This window comes from Bombus affinis, chromosome 1, assembly GCF_024516045.1.
Source record: "Bombus affinis isolate iyBomAffi1 chromosome 1, iyBomAffi1.2, whole genome shotgun sequence".
In the NCBI taxonomy this organism is placed as follows: domain Eukaryota; kingdom Metazoa; phylum Arthropoda; class Insecta; order Hymenoptera; family Apidae; genus Bombus; species Bombus affinis.
In genome coordinates this window covers 6,386,138-6,403,560 of record NC_066344.1, presented here as the reverse complement: position 1 = coordinate 6,403,560, position 17,423 = coordinate 6,386,138, and the positions used below count along the sequence as shown (strand labels likewise).

At 36.0% G+C, this 17,423-nt stretch overlaps 1 protein-coding gene across 1 annotated transcript in view; it reads right to left on the bottom strand.

Annotated features, from left to right (window-relative positions):
• Positions 1-1,183: 1,183 nt before the first annotated feature.
• The window catches only part of LOC126920908 (uncharacterized), a 76,602-nt gene continuing 60,362 nt past the window's right edge, over positions 1,184-17,423 (bottom strand). The window contains exons 4-6 of the mRNA XM_050731899.1: positions 16,699-16,840; positions 9,070-9,184; positions 1,184-8,137 (exon numbers count right to left, since the gene is read on the bottom strand). Of these exons, the coding sequence (XP_050587856.1) occupies positions 8,018-8,137; positions 9,070-9,184; positions 16,699-16,840 (377 nt within the window). The 3' untranslated portion in view covers positions 1,184-8,017. The remainder of the gene's footprint in view (positions 8,138-9,069; positions 9,185-16,698; positions 16,841-17,423) is intronic.

Sequence of the window (17,423 nt, the reverse complement as noted above, 5' to 3'; positions counted from 1 at the left end):
TTCACGAAAGCTTTGAGCAAATACGATTAAATAAATACGGACGTGAATCAAGGGACTAAATTATATTTTATAATTTCTGTTTTTAAACTAATAGCTATCGAGTGGAAATCTTATTTGATTGTTTTATACATTTCGAACGTTTAATATAATAACACCCGGTTTTAGTAGGAATGTTCACTCTTGAATATTTTATTCGATTATTTTATATAGTTTCCTAATTTTAAATATAGAAGGGTTGAAAATTGTCAAATTAAAATAGAAATCTGACGCGATGAATAATTAATAGAAAATCGTGTACTAAAATTTCAATATAACTTCGTATATTTGGATGAACAATGTAAAATAATTTAAAATCGGATACGCATCTAAATTATGATATCTTTCGATATTATGCTACTTCACATCCGACTAATAATACGAAATATTCTTCGATCACTCGTATCACCCATATGTTCAATTAATATTCGCCATTTCACGTTCGTGCGGATGTTTATATTTGAAGTATCTCTTCGAAACTGGTAGCATTATTTGCACATGTATACAAGGAGATTATTTACATGAAACATTTCCCCTTACTGCAGTCTCCACCTCTATCTTTCTATTGACACAAACAACAAATATTGGATTCCACCTTTCTTTGCCACAGTAGCTTGGTCACAACTTTGTCACAAATGCCGAACTGCACGTCATTAAAAGTTAACTTTGACCTCGCAAATTCTGCAAAAATTAATGGTCTAGTAGAAAAAGAAACTTAAGAAAAAATATAAAGTAACTTTCCAAATTATAAAAATTATGGGCTACTGATACTGTGACATGAGAAACATTTATTACAATTTTTCCGTGGAAGTTTCTTGGCTATTTCTACTCGAGTCGAATATCACCGTGGAACGGCAACGCCGTCGTTCAAGCAAAAGCGAAACTTTCACGAACTGTATAAAGGGACGATACAATTCCAGTGTGTCTCTTGATCTCAAATGAAACTAGCTTCAATGTTAAACGTCAGGATACTGTTCCCAAAAGGGTAGGATTTGCATGCGGAAGCCTTAATTAAATTGTAAGAGCTTCAACTTTTTGATTCGAAATTAAGTAACATAATCTCTTTTCAAATTCAGGGCAGACACATCCGCTAATAATCACGTCAATAAACATGAATTATCACTAATAGAGCTTTTTCGCTCAAAAAGCAATCAATAACAAGTCGAATTATCCTGGACGAAGGAACGAGCAAGTCGTTTATACTGACATGGCAAAGAAGGAAAACAACGTTTCGGCTGTGAACCTTCTGAAGAATTATGAAAAATTAAGTTTCATCGGAAAAAATTAAATTACTATGTGTTCAACATTAAAGTGACGCATCTTTTCTGAAAAACCTGCTTGTTAACCTACGAAAGAAATGTTCTAAACATTTTCGAGTGGAATCATATCTTCTTCATTAACCCTTTCGCTATAAATGCCAATACCTATTTACATATTAAATTATCTAATTAGCCACGAAATAATTTTTTTCTAAAAATTTCATTTACCTTAAAATCCTAATAGTTTATCTTTTGCGACTAAAATGCACTAAATTTCACTCTTTAAATATCATTGACGTATACGGAAGTACGTCCGTATTCTCGTCACAATTGTTTATAGTGAATATTATATCATTCATCGATAATGTTCATGTTCATAATTTTTAATTATTCAAAGGACTAGATAATTATATTTTGTATCGTACAACTCGAACGTTTTCTATCATTCTCGATAAAAATATGAAGATCGTGCGGCGAATAACCGTACGGGGATCGTGCTCGTAACACAAGGAAGGTCACTTCATAAACAGCGACAATGATCCTCCATAATAGCGAAAGCTTTAAGTAAATTAGATTATGAGATATACGTAAGACGTTTAACAGATATCGTACGGTCCATACTAACAGGATAAGTCGTACATAGGATTCCTGTACCAGGTTCTATCGTTACTCAATTCGTCTGACTGACTTTGGATTTGAGTTCACGTTGAGTCGTTGGATCAACAATGTTGGCTTCAAAGGCAACGATCTATTTGTCACGCGTTGCAAGATACGTCACAAGGCTTACCGTGATGGAAGCATGCATAAATTACACGCATCAGCTATGTCTCTGCGAGATGCGAGAGACGGAACCTGGAATCCGGTTTCTATCGAATTCAATTCGTGTAACCAGTGTCACGGAAATGTGAACGTTGAGAGCACATAGTTGCCAACAATGACAGTAAGCTGATTCTATTTTTCATTTTTTCCGCATATATTCAAAAATTGTACACGACAACTAGAAAAATATCAGGGATATAATAATTTATAAAATTATTATATGTGAAGCGAAGAACCATTATTGACAGAATTATTTCGACCGAGGTTGATGACTTAGTAGAAAATTTATAGAATGATTTTAATCGATATAACGAACTACCTTTACTTTCTAATATTGAAATGGAAGAAATAGTGAACACCATAATTATACGTATAGGGTTGGTGCTGTTCCGCAAACTGTCTTAACCGGTCTCTTTTGTAAGTCAAAATAAATCCACTAGTATAGCTGAATAACTAAAAAACTTCCAGAGAATGAATAACTTCTACCTTTCGTTAAACCAGTATAGACTTTCTTAGATCATGAATGGTTACAAAAATTCTTTTTCTTTTTACGTTACTTTCGTTCAAATTGCTTATACGATAAGTTCAATTAGTCAGTTTGACATATAAAACCATTAATAATCATAACCGTCAGACACGTATAAATTTCGACTATGGAAAGGATTTGTCAAACAATTTTACTACTTGTTTACTTGAAATGCAAATATCAGTTTGCACAATTAATTATCTACGCCACGATATATGTCCTATACCTTTCATTCTATGTTCTAAATGTGACAAACAGTTAATCATCGGCTGTTTTCCAAAATAAATTCGAATTAATTCTCAATGTATAGAAAAACGATTGGAAAATAAAAGTTTCAGAAAGGATCAATTTCCCCATTTTATACTACGGAACCTTTCCACGAACAGGTTGCTCTAAACGATTATCGAAATAATACACGATCGATATTTCGTTCGAAATAAGCAAGAAATCGTCTGGTATAATACACGTACACGGTTATCTATCGTGGACGTTTCCCAAACTGTAACCACGTTCCAGGTTTAGGACCCGTTTAAGATAGAAACGACACGTAGCAAAAGAGCGGAATTCTCGTTCGTCCGTGATTTTTCCGTGGACGTGGTCACGTGTCGCGTGCGACGATGAAAGTGATTTTTCTCGAGTCCGCGTTTCGCTTGCTATTTAGAGCGCGTTTCGAGTCGAACCAGGAAAATGGTACGTGCACGAAAATCAGACCTGGTCGAAGCAGCTGACACCCGATCCATTTCTTCTCCTCTTTTCCATTACACCACGTTCGTGTCCGGCCTTTCCCAATCATTCAGAACATTCTGCGTACATACTATATATTCGCTGCTTCCTCATCGTTGACGAGGAAATTTGTAAAAGAGTAATAATTTTCCTTCTCGAATCGGCGAGATCTCATTTCTCTTTTTGCCGCTTCCATTAATTTCCACGGATCGCTACAGCGTATAATTTTGAACGATTCCATCGCTCTTTCTCTTCTTCCGCGTTTTAGATTTAAAACGTCGTATGATTGATACAGAACAGAGCTACGTGTCTTCTCTACGTTCAAGCTTCAGGCAGTAGAAGACACGTTATTTGAAATTAAGTTAAACAATTCTCTCGGGGAACGTATTCTCTGTGTTTTACGATCATACGACTCGTTCTCGAGAGAGGACCGTTTTAAACGGATCTTTAATGTGGAAAGACAATGTCATACAGTTGTCCGATACACCTGCGCCGCCTCTTTCAACCATCTATTTTTCATCGAAGCCATATAATATCGCCCGATACAGCGAAATCGATCTGATCACTTATTGCTCTTCTGCTTCTCGCCTATCTTGTCAACCGTTTCTCCCTCTTTTTTGCCAAGAAGGAATATGGCGTGTGACAAAGTGGCTTTAAAGCAACTGACCCACAATCCGCTCTGTAAGAAGCGTTTCAGCCTCTTCTTCTTTCTCTCTTCTTCTTCTTAAGCTTGATCGTAGTGGCAGATATAAAAGAGTTGCGAGAAGCAACAATTTATTGTAAGACATGCGGAAATTAATCACGTTTTTTGTTTCTCGATTGGCTTCGTTATCTTCTTAAGATTCGTTTATTTTGCTGGATTTTCCTGGATTAAACGTGGGCAGTGATCGTAACATTACGTAAATTCTTCTATAATTGAAAATTTTTAAAGCGTTGGCAGATGGAATTTGATATACTTGAGAACCAGGCACAGGCTCGGTAATATTGTTCTTAACTTTTCTGAACAGAGATTCAGTGTATAGGCCCGTGTTATATTCAAACACGTAACACATATTGTTATAAGTCACAATGTTGATTTTCCACTGCTCTTCTTTTTCTTCTTCATCGACACAACAGTAAATTATACTTGTAGGTACTCACAACTGTGATTGTCCGTGTTTAATGAATTTTTAATACAAAAGAAACATCTTTTCATTTCGGATCTCCCTTTTAGCACATTGTCGTATCGATACCTTTTAATAAAAATCAGTGTTACTAAGTGATCAAGGCAGTGATTTTTCACAATATTCTATCACTAATACACAACTTGTTAGCACATAAATATCGAATTATAAATTCTTCAATAATTAATTCCTCCTTCAACGAAGGAGTCATACCGCTTATCGTTGCACGTTCTTTTCTTCAACAACAGAATTAACACCGTGTTCTCTAGAACGAAATATGGTCAGAGGGTAAAAAATACGGTCAGTAGGTAGGCAAAAGCTCGTCAAGTCGATTCGAGCACTCTAAGATCCCCTGGTGAAACTCGTGCTGAGCTACCACGCTGGAAGTAATTCCCTTTCAGCACGAGAATCGACCCTTCGAACAGTTGGCTCGCTATCTACCTCTGTTTACAGCGATAGCCGAAGCACGTAGTGGAAGAACAGCGTCCTCTTCCAGCCACTGAAAGGCTTCGTCGCTCCTTTCTTCCTCTTCCTTTCCACTTCACTTACGACCCACGATACACTCCTCGATCGGGTGCATAGGGAATAACGATAGTTCGTATCGACACAACAGTCCTTCAGGATATTTTCTGTACCAACTATAAAATCAGAGGCGTCCGAGAGGAACATTGATGATAACTATCCTTCAATAAGGCAAAATAATGCCAATTTATTATGATGAATTTTCTTTGTCTTGAAGTTAAATAGATTCTACAAACGACGCTAACGGGTCGAATGACTTTATAAAAACAAAGGCAATAATACGATCTTGTAAATTGTTCATGGACTGTCCGATATCTTTACTGTCTTTTGCTGATCGATCTTGAAGTATCAAAAAAATATGCAAAGAACAAGCGTTTAAACGGAACTTAGAAATCGTCTGATGAGAGACAAGAATCAATAACCTCAAAGTGGGAATAATCGAAAGGAGGCGAGGATCTGGCGAAGTACAATTACTTCTTCAGAGGTTTCATATTAATAGCAGCTGGTACTTCTACTGATATTTCTAGGACGCAAGGTTCTCCTTGGAAATCTATCCGGAATATCTCCATAGGAATAGTTCCGCACGCAATTGCAGACTATCAGTTCCTTGTCACTTTCCGCCTTTCGATTACGCCACCCGCGGCGTGTCGACTGCATAAGCAATCGAGCAACTAGAGAACGTTCTGCATCTGAAACAGCACAGTTCCACCAGCATTTCGACGAGGTCGCACCGATGAAAAATGTCGCATCGTCTGCAGCCGAGATACCAGCCAGTGTGATCGCCGCTGTCACGTTCAGCCATTCGAAGCTGCTTCTAACTATTCGAAATCGCGTTTCGAGAACCAAAACGAGTCACATTTTCATCAGCTCACGATTCGTCGCCTCTTTTCTTCCTTTCCTCCTTCAATCTCTTTTCACAAGCTCCTGTGCTATTTTTCGTCTTTCTATGCGCTGAACGAAGACACGCTTTCCTCCCTCTTCTCTCCTCCATCTTCCTTTTCACTTTTCTTCATTTTCGTCATTCCTTTCAATGACCAACAATTCACCTCGTTTCTCGAACGTTTGCTTAGCACTGTACACGAGACGCTCGTTGCAACAAGCGCTCCTCGCGAGACAAGACGAAGAGCCCGTTGTAGCGATACCAGCTTCGTTTGTCGATTTTCTCCGACGCCTCTGTGTCCCATGGCTCCCGACCCGAACGCAGGGACAAGGATGCTATTTCTCGAATACTTGTTCCTCGTTTCGCTACAACGACGATCCTAGTAAATCCAACAGCGAGAGTAGGTATTGTATTATTATCTGCTATTCGCGACGAAAGTACCGTAGGTTTTAATCTCGGAGATGTTTGAACCCATAGAAACCTGTGATTTCACTCTCTCGAGTCTATTCATTCGTCCATTTCTTGATATAAAGTTGAACGTTTGTTGGTAAAATTTCTAGCGTAATTTGCTCTCGTATCTGTATCGATTAACGATTCATTGAAATGTAGGTAAATGAATGCGAGGTTCTTAGAATCATATTTTGCAGTGTTCGCTCTAAAACGTCGCAGCTATTGACATAGAAAATAAACGGTCAGAAAAATCAATTAATTGGATACACTTTTCGAATTATCATATTTCAAACAAACGTTAGATTCGAATGATTATACCGGTCTTTCGATGGACCGAAGATCCACACTTTTTTTGCTCCAACATTTCCGCTTGATTTCCCACAGCTTCATCAAGCTGCTCGTGAAATTGGAGTTCTTCTGAGGTATCCGATCCTTGGCGCGAACCTTCTACTCGTTCTTACTCGAAGCAATCACATCTAGTATTCGTTAGAAAGATCTAGGATATACTGGTTTCTTTCGAGAGGCGTGCGCTTCGAAAACAGATATGGGAAATGTTGACTAGTCGGAGTTTATCGCCAACAGATGCGTTCCACGTTTAATTCCCCTTTTCTTCATATAGTTCGTCGCTATACGTCGCTATGAGAAAATGGTTTCATTTTTAGCTCTAAAGGCTTTTCCGCGCCAAGCAGGCGAGTATCAGCGCTTTTACGCGTCGTCCATCTACGATTAAACACTCGATGACCACATTGTCAAAGAATCGAGTCTTTCGTGTGTTACTGCTGTAATTTTCATTTCCTCCTTCCCACTGCTGTTTCATAGCAAAGCTCGAAATAGAATTCAACGTATCATATCGACATCTTCCAATGGTCTCTCATAAATTTCTTTCGTTTTCATCTGTATTCCCCTATTAAATCACGTCAGCTTCACGCTTTCTGTTCTCTCCTTTAGTACGACGCACGAGGCAATACTCGAATAGAGCAGCTATTTGACAAATAAAAACTTAAAACGTGATCAAGACATGGCGCGTCTATATTCAGCATCCGATCTTAAACCGATCCAGCTCATGTATTCGATTCTCGAGCATCGAAGCACTACGAATAGTAGAGCAGTGGTGACAGCACGATGGAACACGTCCACCTTGGCGCACGTGCCTTCTGATTGCATGATTAAGCCCGTCGCAGTGTCCGAAAGCACGTTCTCTTCTTTGTTTTCCACGAGCGTTTCCCGTCAAAGAGAAACGGTTGCCGCACGAGCGCGGCGAGGAAGTTCGCGTGCGGAGAACGTGGCGAGAGAACTTTCTTCCTGCCTCTCTTTGATCGTGTCCAGCCGGTTTATTCCCTTTCCTTAACTTTTTCTCGTCCTGCGTCTCCTTCCTTTTTCCTTTCTCCACATCCTTCCCCTTTGTCTTTGTTACCTTTATCCTTTTTCTCCTTCGCGCTGCCTCTCTTAATACTCTCGACCCACTCGTTGCTCGCGTGCGCGTGCCTCCTTTTTCACTCTTCTTGGTTGCTCGTCGGAAAATAAAAAAATATTCTGGCGAATCTGAAGCGGAGAACGAACGGGGGCCCCGGTTTCAGCACGACGCTCGTGATGCACGGAAATCGTCCCCTTTTTCTGGCTACGAATGCCGCCTAATCGCTTACGTGAAGTACCTTGCTAGCACCGCCAAAACGACCACCACTAGTGTCTGCACTTTGTACATGCTAGTAGCGCCGCTACCGATCCAGCACTCCTGCTCCGTATACGGCGCACAATGATCCTGAAATCATCCGAAAATCGCGTACAGGTTAATAGCGTTATGGAAAAATCGCTAGTGGATTGAAAACGTTAACCAGCTGACACGTGACGATGGTCATCGATGACCCACGTTACTAGATAAATTGCATGGACTAAAAAACTATTAAACTTGACGCAATACGATAGTTTACATAATATGTGAATGTATATCTTAGAAAGCGATATAAACGTGAAACATTTGTACTTGCACGAGTATTGACACAGCTTACATTGTTTAAGGGTTGATTTAATATGCCTGTATTGGATCATGCAATTTTTTAACATCATTGACGAAGTGAACATTGGCAGTAAGAGACACTGACATAAAGAGAACTGTGGCAAATTAAAAATTGATATTGGTGGATAAATAAGAAGTACGTGTGTATGAAAATAAATTATTTTCTTTTACCACCTTCGATAAGAAAAAGCCACCCGATTTGTTTTATCAGAAGACCTAATGGAAAATTCACGCATCGATTTTCATACTCTTACGTGTATAAACCTATCACGAAAGAACTCATCTATTCTGCCGTTTTTGATTCTCTTCAAGTATCAAACAAAAGATTGAAAATATTAATTTAATAGCCAAAAAATGTACTCATTGATCTCCTTGGTGAATTATAGATCCAATTGTATTGTACACAACATGCAGAAAGATTTTTAAAAGGCGATGAAAATCTTAAAGAATAATGAAATTAAAAAATTCGTTCATATCTTCGATGAAAGTGAAATTTTCATCGGGATATAACATCGTCTCCCAACGATATACAAGTCCGTGTAAGTACTTTGCACTGTATGTTAAACCAGTAGATACATATTTTAAGTAACTTCGCGAAAGCTGCAGCATTACACGACCGGACGTGCCTCGTTGTGGCGACAACAGTTTCTCCCGAGGCAAAAGTGGCAAATATTTACCTTTAGAAGTGAGATCGACATTCTGTCGAGGAACCCCTTTGCAAATTGAGCTGTGTCATAGCCACATTGCCGACGAATCGTATGATGCGAGCATTCCAAAAATTCCCTGAAGCCACTGCAACAGACGTATCCCATTTTTAGTCCTGTCGATTATCCACAACTTCGTAGTTCAACTTTTCACTCGATGCTTTTACGCTTTTACGTTAAAGCCTGCAAAGCTGAAACGTTTATTCGCAAGAAGGATCTCTCGAAACCTTCCACGCTAAGACACGAATACATCTTTACATAAATTTTTACTTTGCAGATAATTGTCGCGAATTTGCTTGAAGCTAAGTTTCGTCAATAGCAATTCTATTTAAGGTCATCTCGTTTGATTTCGTTGTAAGTCTTGTAGGTGATTTACGATGTCCACGTGTATGCGCTTGAACGTTCCAGTTTTAATTGATAATTCCGAACTGGATCGCAAGATTTCGCTGGGAATCTTCAAAAATGAAGCAATTTATTCGCTCCTACAATGTTAATTTTACATTGTTATGAACACTGACACGAAATTCAATATTAATTTTTTACCTTGAGATAAATGAACGTTTCGTCTAGTCAACTAGTCTAGTTAACTTTATCTTATGAAAATACCAGTTTGAAAGTAACAAGGCAAAAGAGTTATATAGTTATAAATAAAAATGATATCCCTCATTATACACTTGTGATATCGAAGGTCAAATCAAACGGCGAGCTGGTGAAATTTATAACGAAGGATTAATTAATAATCGAGCTTAATGAATGGAAAAGGAATCGTAACGAAAACAACTATTCCTCTTCATTCTATATAATGTTGATTGAAAATTATTACACTTCCCGGTCCATTCTCTAGACTTCATATCAATAGGTTTTCATTTGTTCTAATCGGTACAAAATATAGTACAATAATAAAAAATTATGGTAAGTGGCAGTCGAATATTTTGCGTTAAAATCTGAATAAATGTTCAATCTAGAAAATAGCACATACGTTATTCGTTGGAAACTAAGGCGATCAGTTTATATTTAAGAATTTGTTAATGTTTTGAAATTATCTACGTATGTAAAACACAGTACCGTAATGTTACGATTTCACAGTTTAAAAATAGTTCAAGGAAGATAACATACTATCTATTCAATTTGTAATACAGGAGTTTCAAATTGTCAACAACCTATCAAGACATTAACAGCTGGGATAATTTTATGAAACACGCATTTGGCAAATTACATCCTCGCTTCTAAGCGGCAAGCTCTAACGATAAGATACACGCGAGCGTTCCGGATATTAAAACTCGAAAGGCGAAGCGTGAATCGAGAGATCTCTCGACGTCGGAGTTTCTTTGACACCCGTCTCTTTCCTGTCAACGCAGCAGCCAATCTTGTTTTTCTTTCAATTTCCCGGCGCAACGACTGAAAACGCGCAACGAAATGCAAATTATATTACATCCTGCGACGAATGCGCCTCGATTGAAACGTATCATGGTTACGATTCTTGACGATAAAACAAATTGCACGCGTCTGGTCTATTTCCAAAGCCAAATCCACTTTTGTCATTTGAAAATTTCGTTCTAAAAAATTTGTTTGAGAAATGTTCCTATAATTGGTAACAAAATTAGATATTGTAAATATTGTATTATATTGACTTATAATACAGTCCATATTAGCTTGTAAAGCGGAGTCAAGAGAAATAATCTTTTACTTTAGACTTTTAAATTATAAATTATAACCATCCGTTCTTTATTTTCTATTCGATTGCGTTTTTCCATCGTTGAACGATTTCTTACGTGCAAGGCTAATGCGGAAGAATGCTCGTTAATCCGCGTGATTTCTTTTTTCAAATTTTATATTGAAATTTTCTCGATACCATACAAATTTGTGTTTACTGAAACGCGAGCGAAATTGGAACATAAATATTCAGAGCAAACCTAACTGCATGTCGTAGACTATAGTCGAATTTAACATTGAAATCGTGTTGAATTTCACTGAAATAAAATTGTGCTTAATAGTAACGTAGAATTTATATACTGAGTGATACGACGGATTCAAGAGCAGGGATTTATTTTCCTACTTTGTAAATTCTAATAAATTAATGTAATTGCATAGTGCTGTATACATTTAGTAATGTGTGGAATACATTATTCTGTATTTATTGGATCTATGGAATATTTGGTTAACGTCAGAGTACTAATGGATTGATCTATTTTTATTCCTGCTAGAGCAAGTAAGAAAATATATGATCCTTGACAATTTTTTCCATTTTTATTTTTTCTTTTTCGAGTCCTGTGGAAAATCAATAGACGCTCCAAAATTATAGTAACATAATCTTTACTTTCTGCTTGCATTTAAAAATTTCATTTCGTCTGATATCAATAGCAAGTATCCAGAACAACGCTTTGTATCCATAACGTTGCATAGCACAAATCTGCAGTATAATATTTCATATATAAAAGTAGTTGCATTTGATTGTCAAGAACTAGAGGTAGAGGAGCTAACGATTCCAATGCAAAAACAGAATGAATATGAAACAACCAATGTAATATGTATGTATCTTCAAACACATTGACAGCATGAATTTAATATGTACGTAGTTTCTTGAAACTAAATACATTTCATATTTAACGATATGCTGACACAATATTACAAACGAAAATTAATTCATAGACTGGCATCTCAGACATACCTATAAGAAGTACTCTGAATCAATTTCTTTGAAACTAAAACAATTTATTACAAATCCATCGTATCTCCGTGTAACATTGAAGAAACACAATCTGCCAATTTTTCACAGTACGAGAGTATTGGTGTGTGAAGCCTATAATGCGGTGGAAAATATCTCATGTGAAAATATCATCGGCGGAAAAATCCATGGAAGCGTATCCGGGATTTTAATTAAACGTATTTATACGATTTCAACTATAGGTTCGCCGAATTTTTTTTCCTCGTATTTCAACGGCGACGTTCAAATCCCCCTGCCCCCCACCCTACAGAACATCGATGAAACTGCGCAAAATCTCACGTTTTCGCAAAAGAACATTAATTGTGGAATATTATGTATCCTATTGTATATGTTGTCGCTATTGTACATTATGAAAAAGGTACAGAAAATTGGCCGAGTCGTTATTTATGATTTCAATACGGAATGTCTAACTTTATATTGAAATTCAAGACTAAAGGGGAAAAAGTTTCGGCAAATGACAAAGAATAGACTGATTCGAAGATGGATTTACGCGCTGTTAGTACAATACATTAGTTGTCCGCGGTGCCATAAATCGACGTCAAAATGAGACACGCGTAATTCCACCATCTTTTGGAATAAAACTTCCTATCAGAGTTCCGGGATACTAGCCATCTGTCGTTTATCAAAACAACAACAGATTGAACAGCTTTTGAATTCCATTGTTCAAAAATACTATATGAAACAAAGTTTCACGGAGGAATTATTTCTGAGACTTTGCTCTTACTTTTATTGATCAATTTTTCTATAGAAAATATTTCTTATTTGTAGATTCTTTCAGTATCGTTTCGTACGTATATTGTGGATATAAAAAAGAGTATAACAATATACGCATACCGCTTAAAAAATAGAATCGATTGTACCTATTGAAGAAATTTTAAATAACTCGTGCATTTTAACGAATTTAAATATCGCAGGATTATCGAAATAACTCGTTTCGATATACGTACAGATGAGATACACAGTTATTGCATAAAGTTATTTCGAACGCGTCTAATCGATTTACATAAAAAAAAGAATTCAAAAAGGAAAGAAAGAAGCTTGCGCATATACGCACTTTAGTTCGATGAGATTAAAGCTTTAATCTAGAGAAGCGCTGGTTCGCAATATACGAAAAATATAAAATATTCAAAATCGCATCTCTCTGTTCCATGTTAATAATAAAAATTTCTTAATCTTCTGTTCGGAGAGAACAGTTGCCATTATACATATTATACATTCAATTTTATGAAATACCTGTTTCTTCTTCATCGTCGATGATAAGAAAATATCTAGCATAATACAAGAGAAAAATTGAATACATAAAAAAAAAAAAAAAAAAAATGTAAAACGAACAGGAAGAAAATGAAAAAAAGAATGGATGAAAGATATCATCTATAGAAAACTTAGATAAAAATTGTTATCTTATTATCGGTAACAATTCTCTCTTATTTTCTTCGTACTTAAGCAATTTTCTACCGATAGGAAATACGATTCGATGGAAAATGACCTGAAAAATGCAGAAAAGTTAATAATTGAACAGCGATTTAAAAAATTCTTTCTGTTGTTATTCGGAATAACCGCAATGAAAAACGCAGAAATATCAAGAGATGTAAAAAAAAAAAAAAAAAGAAGAGAGAAATAACATGGAAGAAAATAATGCGCAACGTTCGATACGTATTCGCATTGTAGTTACGCGTTCGCTACTAGCTTTTCATCGCGTTTGTACTTTTTCCTCTCTTTTTTTTTCGACGAAGCCGTGTAAACATGACGCGAGGGAGGAAGCTTTTCACGCTGATGCCTGTATATAGAACGTAATGTCATTAGCTTATCTACGCCACGGTCTGTTGCAGCTTTTGAAATTGTGCATCACCCGCTCGAAGAAGTCGGAGATGGTTGACAAAAAGAGAAAGGGATAAGAAGAGTGAGAGACAGACGAGGAAAGAACGGGAAGGGAACGGGTAAAACAGAAGGAGAAAAGGAGGGGAACAAATGAAATAGAAAATGGAAGCATGAAAGGGGAAAAGTTGGAAAATTAATTATAGCTCGAAATTACACGAAGGAGAATGAAAAATTAAGAATTAAAGTGCAAATTATAAGTGAGAGAAAACTGTAATAGAGAAAGGGAGAATAGTGAAGTAATAAAAAAGAACGAACCATGATTGTATAAATTAAAATAAAAGAATAAAAAGTATCGTAACAGTAGAAGACAGATTGTAATAATTCTAAAGAAAATTAGAGAAGAGGTAAATATATAAAATTATTTGAGAGAAGGAAATGAAAAAGACAAAAATAGAAAGTTAAAAAAAAGGAAAGAAACAGAATATAAAAGATAAGAGTGTAGAAAAAAAGAACGCAGTGAAATTAAATACAAGAGACTGATATCGATATAACTGTAACTGTAAAAAAAACAAAAACAAAAAGAACTAGCGATTCTTGTTATTTATTCGAATGAAAAGAAATGTAATTATACAGAAACGTAGGAAAACAAGAAAACACGCTCGAGTACAGGAAAGAAAAAACGTAGCAGCGAGTAAAACGACAAAGAAGGGAAGTGATACGAATTTAGGAAACAATTAGCCGCAGAAACAGTAAAATGGAGAAGATAGAAATACAGAAGCTGAATGGAAAAAAGAAAGGAAAAACAAAGTAGGAGCAAAGTGAAACGGTGGAGAAAAAAGCAAAACGATGCAGAATAGAGGGAAGAAACAAAAACCAGGGAGGCAAATGGAAGAAACAGCGGGCGTAAAGAGGAAGAGAGTGATAGAGAAGAAGAAGCAGAAAGCGAGCCGAGCGGGAATAGAAATGGCTGAGCACACGAGAGGAAAAAAGAATTTCAAACACATCCCGCCGCATATGAACACGACGCTCCCTTAACTCTCTTATCGCGTAAATTCAATTGCACCTTTCACCGTGCAAGCTCTTTTTACATTAAATCTTTTCGTGCACGTCCTATTACGTTTAATGTGCTTAACAATATAACTCGCCCAAAGGGAATGCTTTCAAGCTATCTCTGTTCTACGTCTTCGACCCTTAATTTATAATACGTTCAAAAGCAACCAGCACCGTTAAAACTGCACCAACGAAATTTCCATCCATCAAATACTATAAATATTGAAAAATTGCATGAAATTTCGTGAATTTTTTTTAATAAGTCCTCATAACAATTTTTATCATCCTTTAAGAGTAATAATTTTCACAATATCCTTACACGGTTGCCAACGCGAAGAAATTTTAACTACATTTCTTTTTACGGAATTCTTATAAAAATTCCTTCACGGCACAAGGGGCAGACTGAATAGAATTTTCGATCAGACGCTTGCCTGACTTAGCTCGAGAGTAAAATTTTAATTAAATTTTTTACATACAAGAGTATTCATGTTTCCGAGGTTATACATGATGCTCGTCGTGTTGATAGCGTAGTATCGACTATGCTCTAAGTTGTGCTTTGTCATTCGCAACAGAAATACGAGAATGAAAAGCAAACATCCTTTCATTTCCTGATCCGTAAAAACGTGAAAACGACGAATAATGTTTGTAAATTAATGCTCATTTCATTGCATTTTTCAGACATGAAAAGTCAAATATTCTACGATATCAAAGACAAACAGAATAATACAATCGCGTTTATACGTGAAATGACAATAAACTGCGATTTCATTTTAAAACATTTCTTTTTATATCATCCCTGCTTACTATAAATAATTGAAAAAGGCAAAATAAAAAAATGTAAAAATGTAAAAAAACATACAAGTATCCGACGCAATCGTTATGGTATTGTTAGAAGGAAAAACGTATTATATAATTTTGTATAGCCTTTTTGACGGCAACGGTAGATTCGGTCGGATACGTACATTCAGCGGATTCACGCAAAAGCGTAACGGATACAATCGAGACATTAACAAAAGTCAAGGCTGATCCGTAATTTTATTCCAACGATTACATATGTACATATGGAAATACATTAATACCAAATACGATGTGCATAAAACTACTGCAACGCTGCTTACGCGATAGAAATTATTTTTCGTTTTATTTATCTGTCCTCGTTTATTTTAACTGTAATTTAAATACTAATAAACAATATCGTCTTGCGCATTGCACGGTTTTCAATACCCAATACATATGTAGAAAAAAACCGTTAAATTGAATTCTAAAAGAGGTATTGTGATACGTAGATGAGGTCATAATATTGATATGTTTTTAAGGCTAAGAATACTTATAATACCTAATGAAACCTGAAAGAGAAAAAAAGATAAAGACGTACGTTTGTGCGTCAATGAAAGTTCCAATGGAGACTATAAAAGTTTTACATAATACGTTACGCTATTTTGGACACGCGTCGCAAAAAAAAAATTTTTTTTCGAGCTTTCCACAAACAGCGTTTTTAGTTTGTTTTTATCCAGTCTCGAATGAGATTTTATATATTTTATGCATTAAGAAACGGTTAAAGCAAAACTACGGAGGTTGTACTACTTTCATATTTACTACTATTTATATTATTTATGTTTTTAAATTTACGTTCCTTTTTTTCAGACTCGTTAAAATTCCTTCATTTGTTATCATTATTTTATTCTATATTATTTTACTACTGTATCTTTTTCCCATCATAGAAATACAGTTAAAATCGTTTCTCTATGGCGTGTCTTTAAAACAACCGTGAGTCGTTAAACCTATACATTTTTAAAAACAAAGTGGTCTTTTAGGTGAAAATCTTCGTCCATTAACTCCATCTCATTTCGTATCTCGAGTGAAATTAAATTAAATCGTTTATATACACTTTACACGAGATTCTTCACGTCTTGTATTTTTAATGTATCCGCGCAGGGAGATGTTAACTTGTGAACTATCCGCTTAACAGGTTAAAGAGGACCCCTTGAGAGATTATAATTTTCGCTTACCAGCACAAAGGTTTAAGGGGTTCATTCGGGTTCGCAATTTGATTTTCGCTTTCGAGGTCCTGAGTGATTCTTTGGAACTTCAAGTAACAGGACTCGTATTTCGGTTGCACCTTTTGCATGCATGGTGCATGTCGTAGGAATTCTGAAACAAGAAAAACAGTCGAATTAATTTGCTGTTCCGTGAACTGGAAAATTCGTAAATGTCGACGTCGTAGCACGCAATCAGAGTATTGTTAACAGAGTACATTTTTGCAAAATTGTTCGTCTCTAATTTACTTGTGATTGATGACTTAGCTTTCTCACGCATATTCAACTATCGTTCTAATTTAATTTTCGTCGCAAGCACTTTGTAGAACGATAGTTCCTTAATCAAACTATTTTGAAACGACGATGTTAGCCCAAATACGAATTTTTCTTTTACCATGCTTCTCGAAATAATCTCATTTATTCGCTATTCAGCGCCTTGCTACATGTCCAATATGTATATATCGAATATTAGTTTACATTTTTATTACTTTTTAATATTCGTTTGCTATTCTGATGGTTCAAAGAAAAAAAATTATAATATTTAAATACAAGACACGAAGAAGATAAGAACATAGATTTTTCCGAAAATGATAAAATAAAGTTATTTAATCCAGATTAATTTTGGAAATAGTTCCATCACAGACGAGTTAGTCGATGGTTTCACGAAGATCTAAAATTAATAATCGTTATCAACCAAC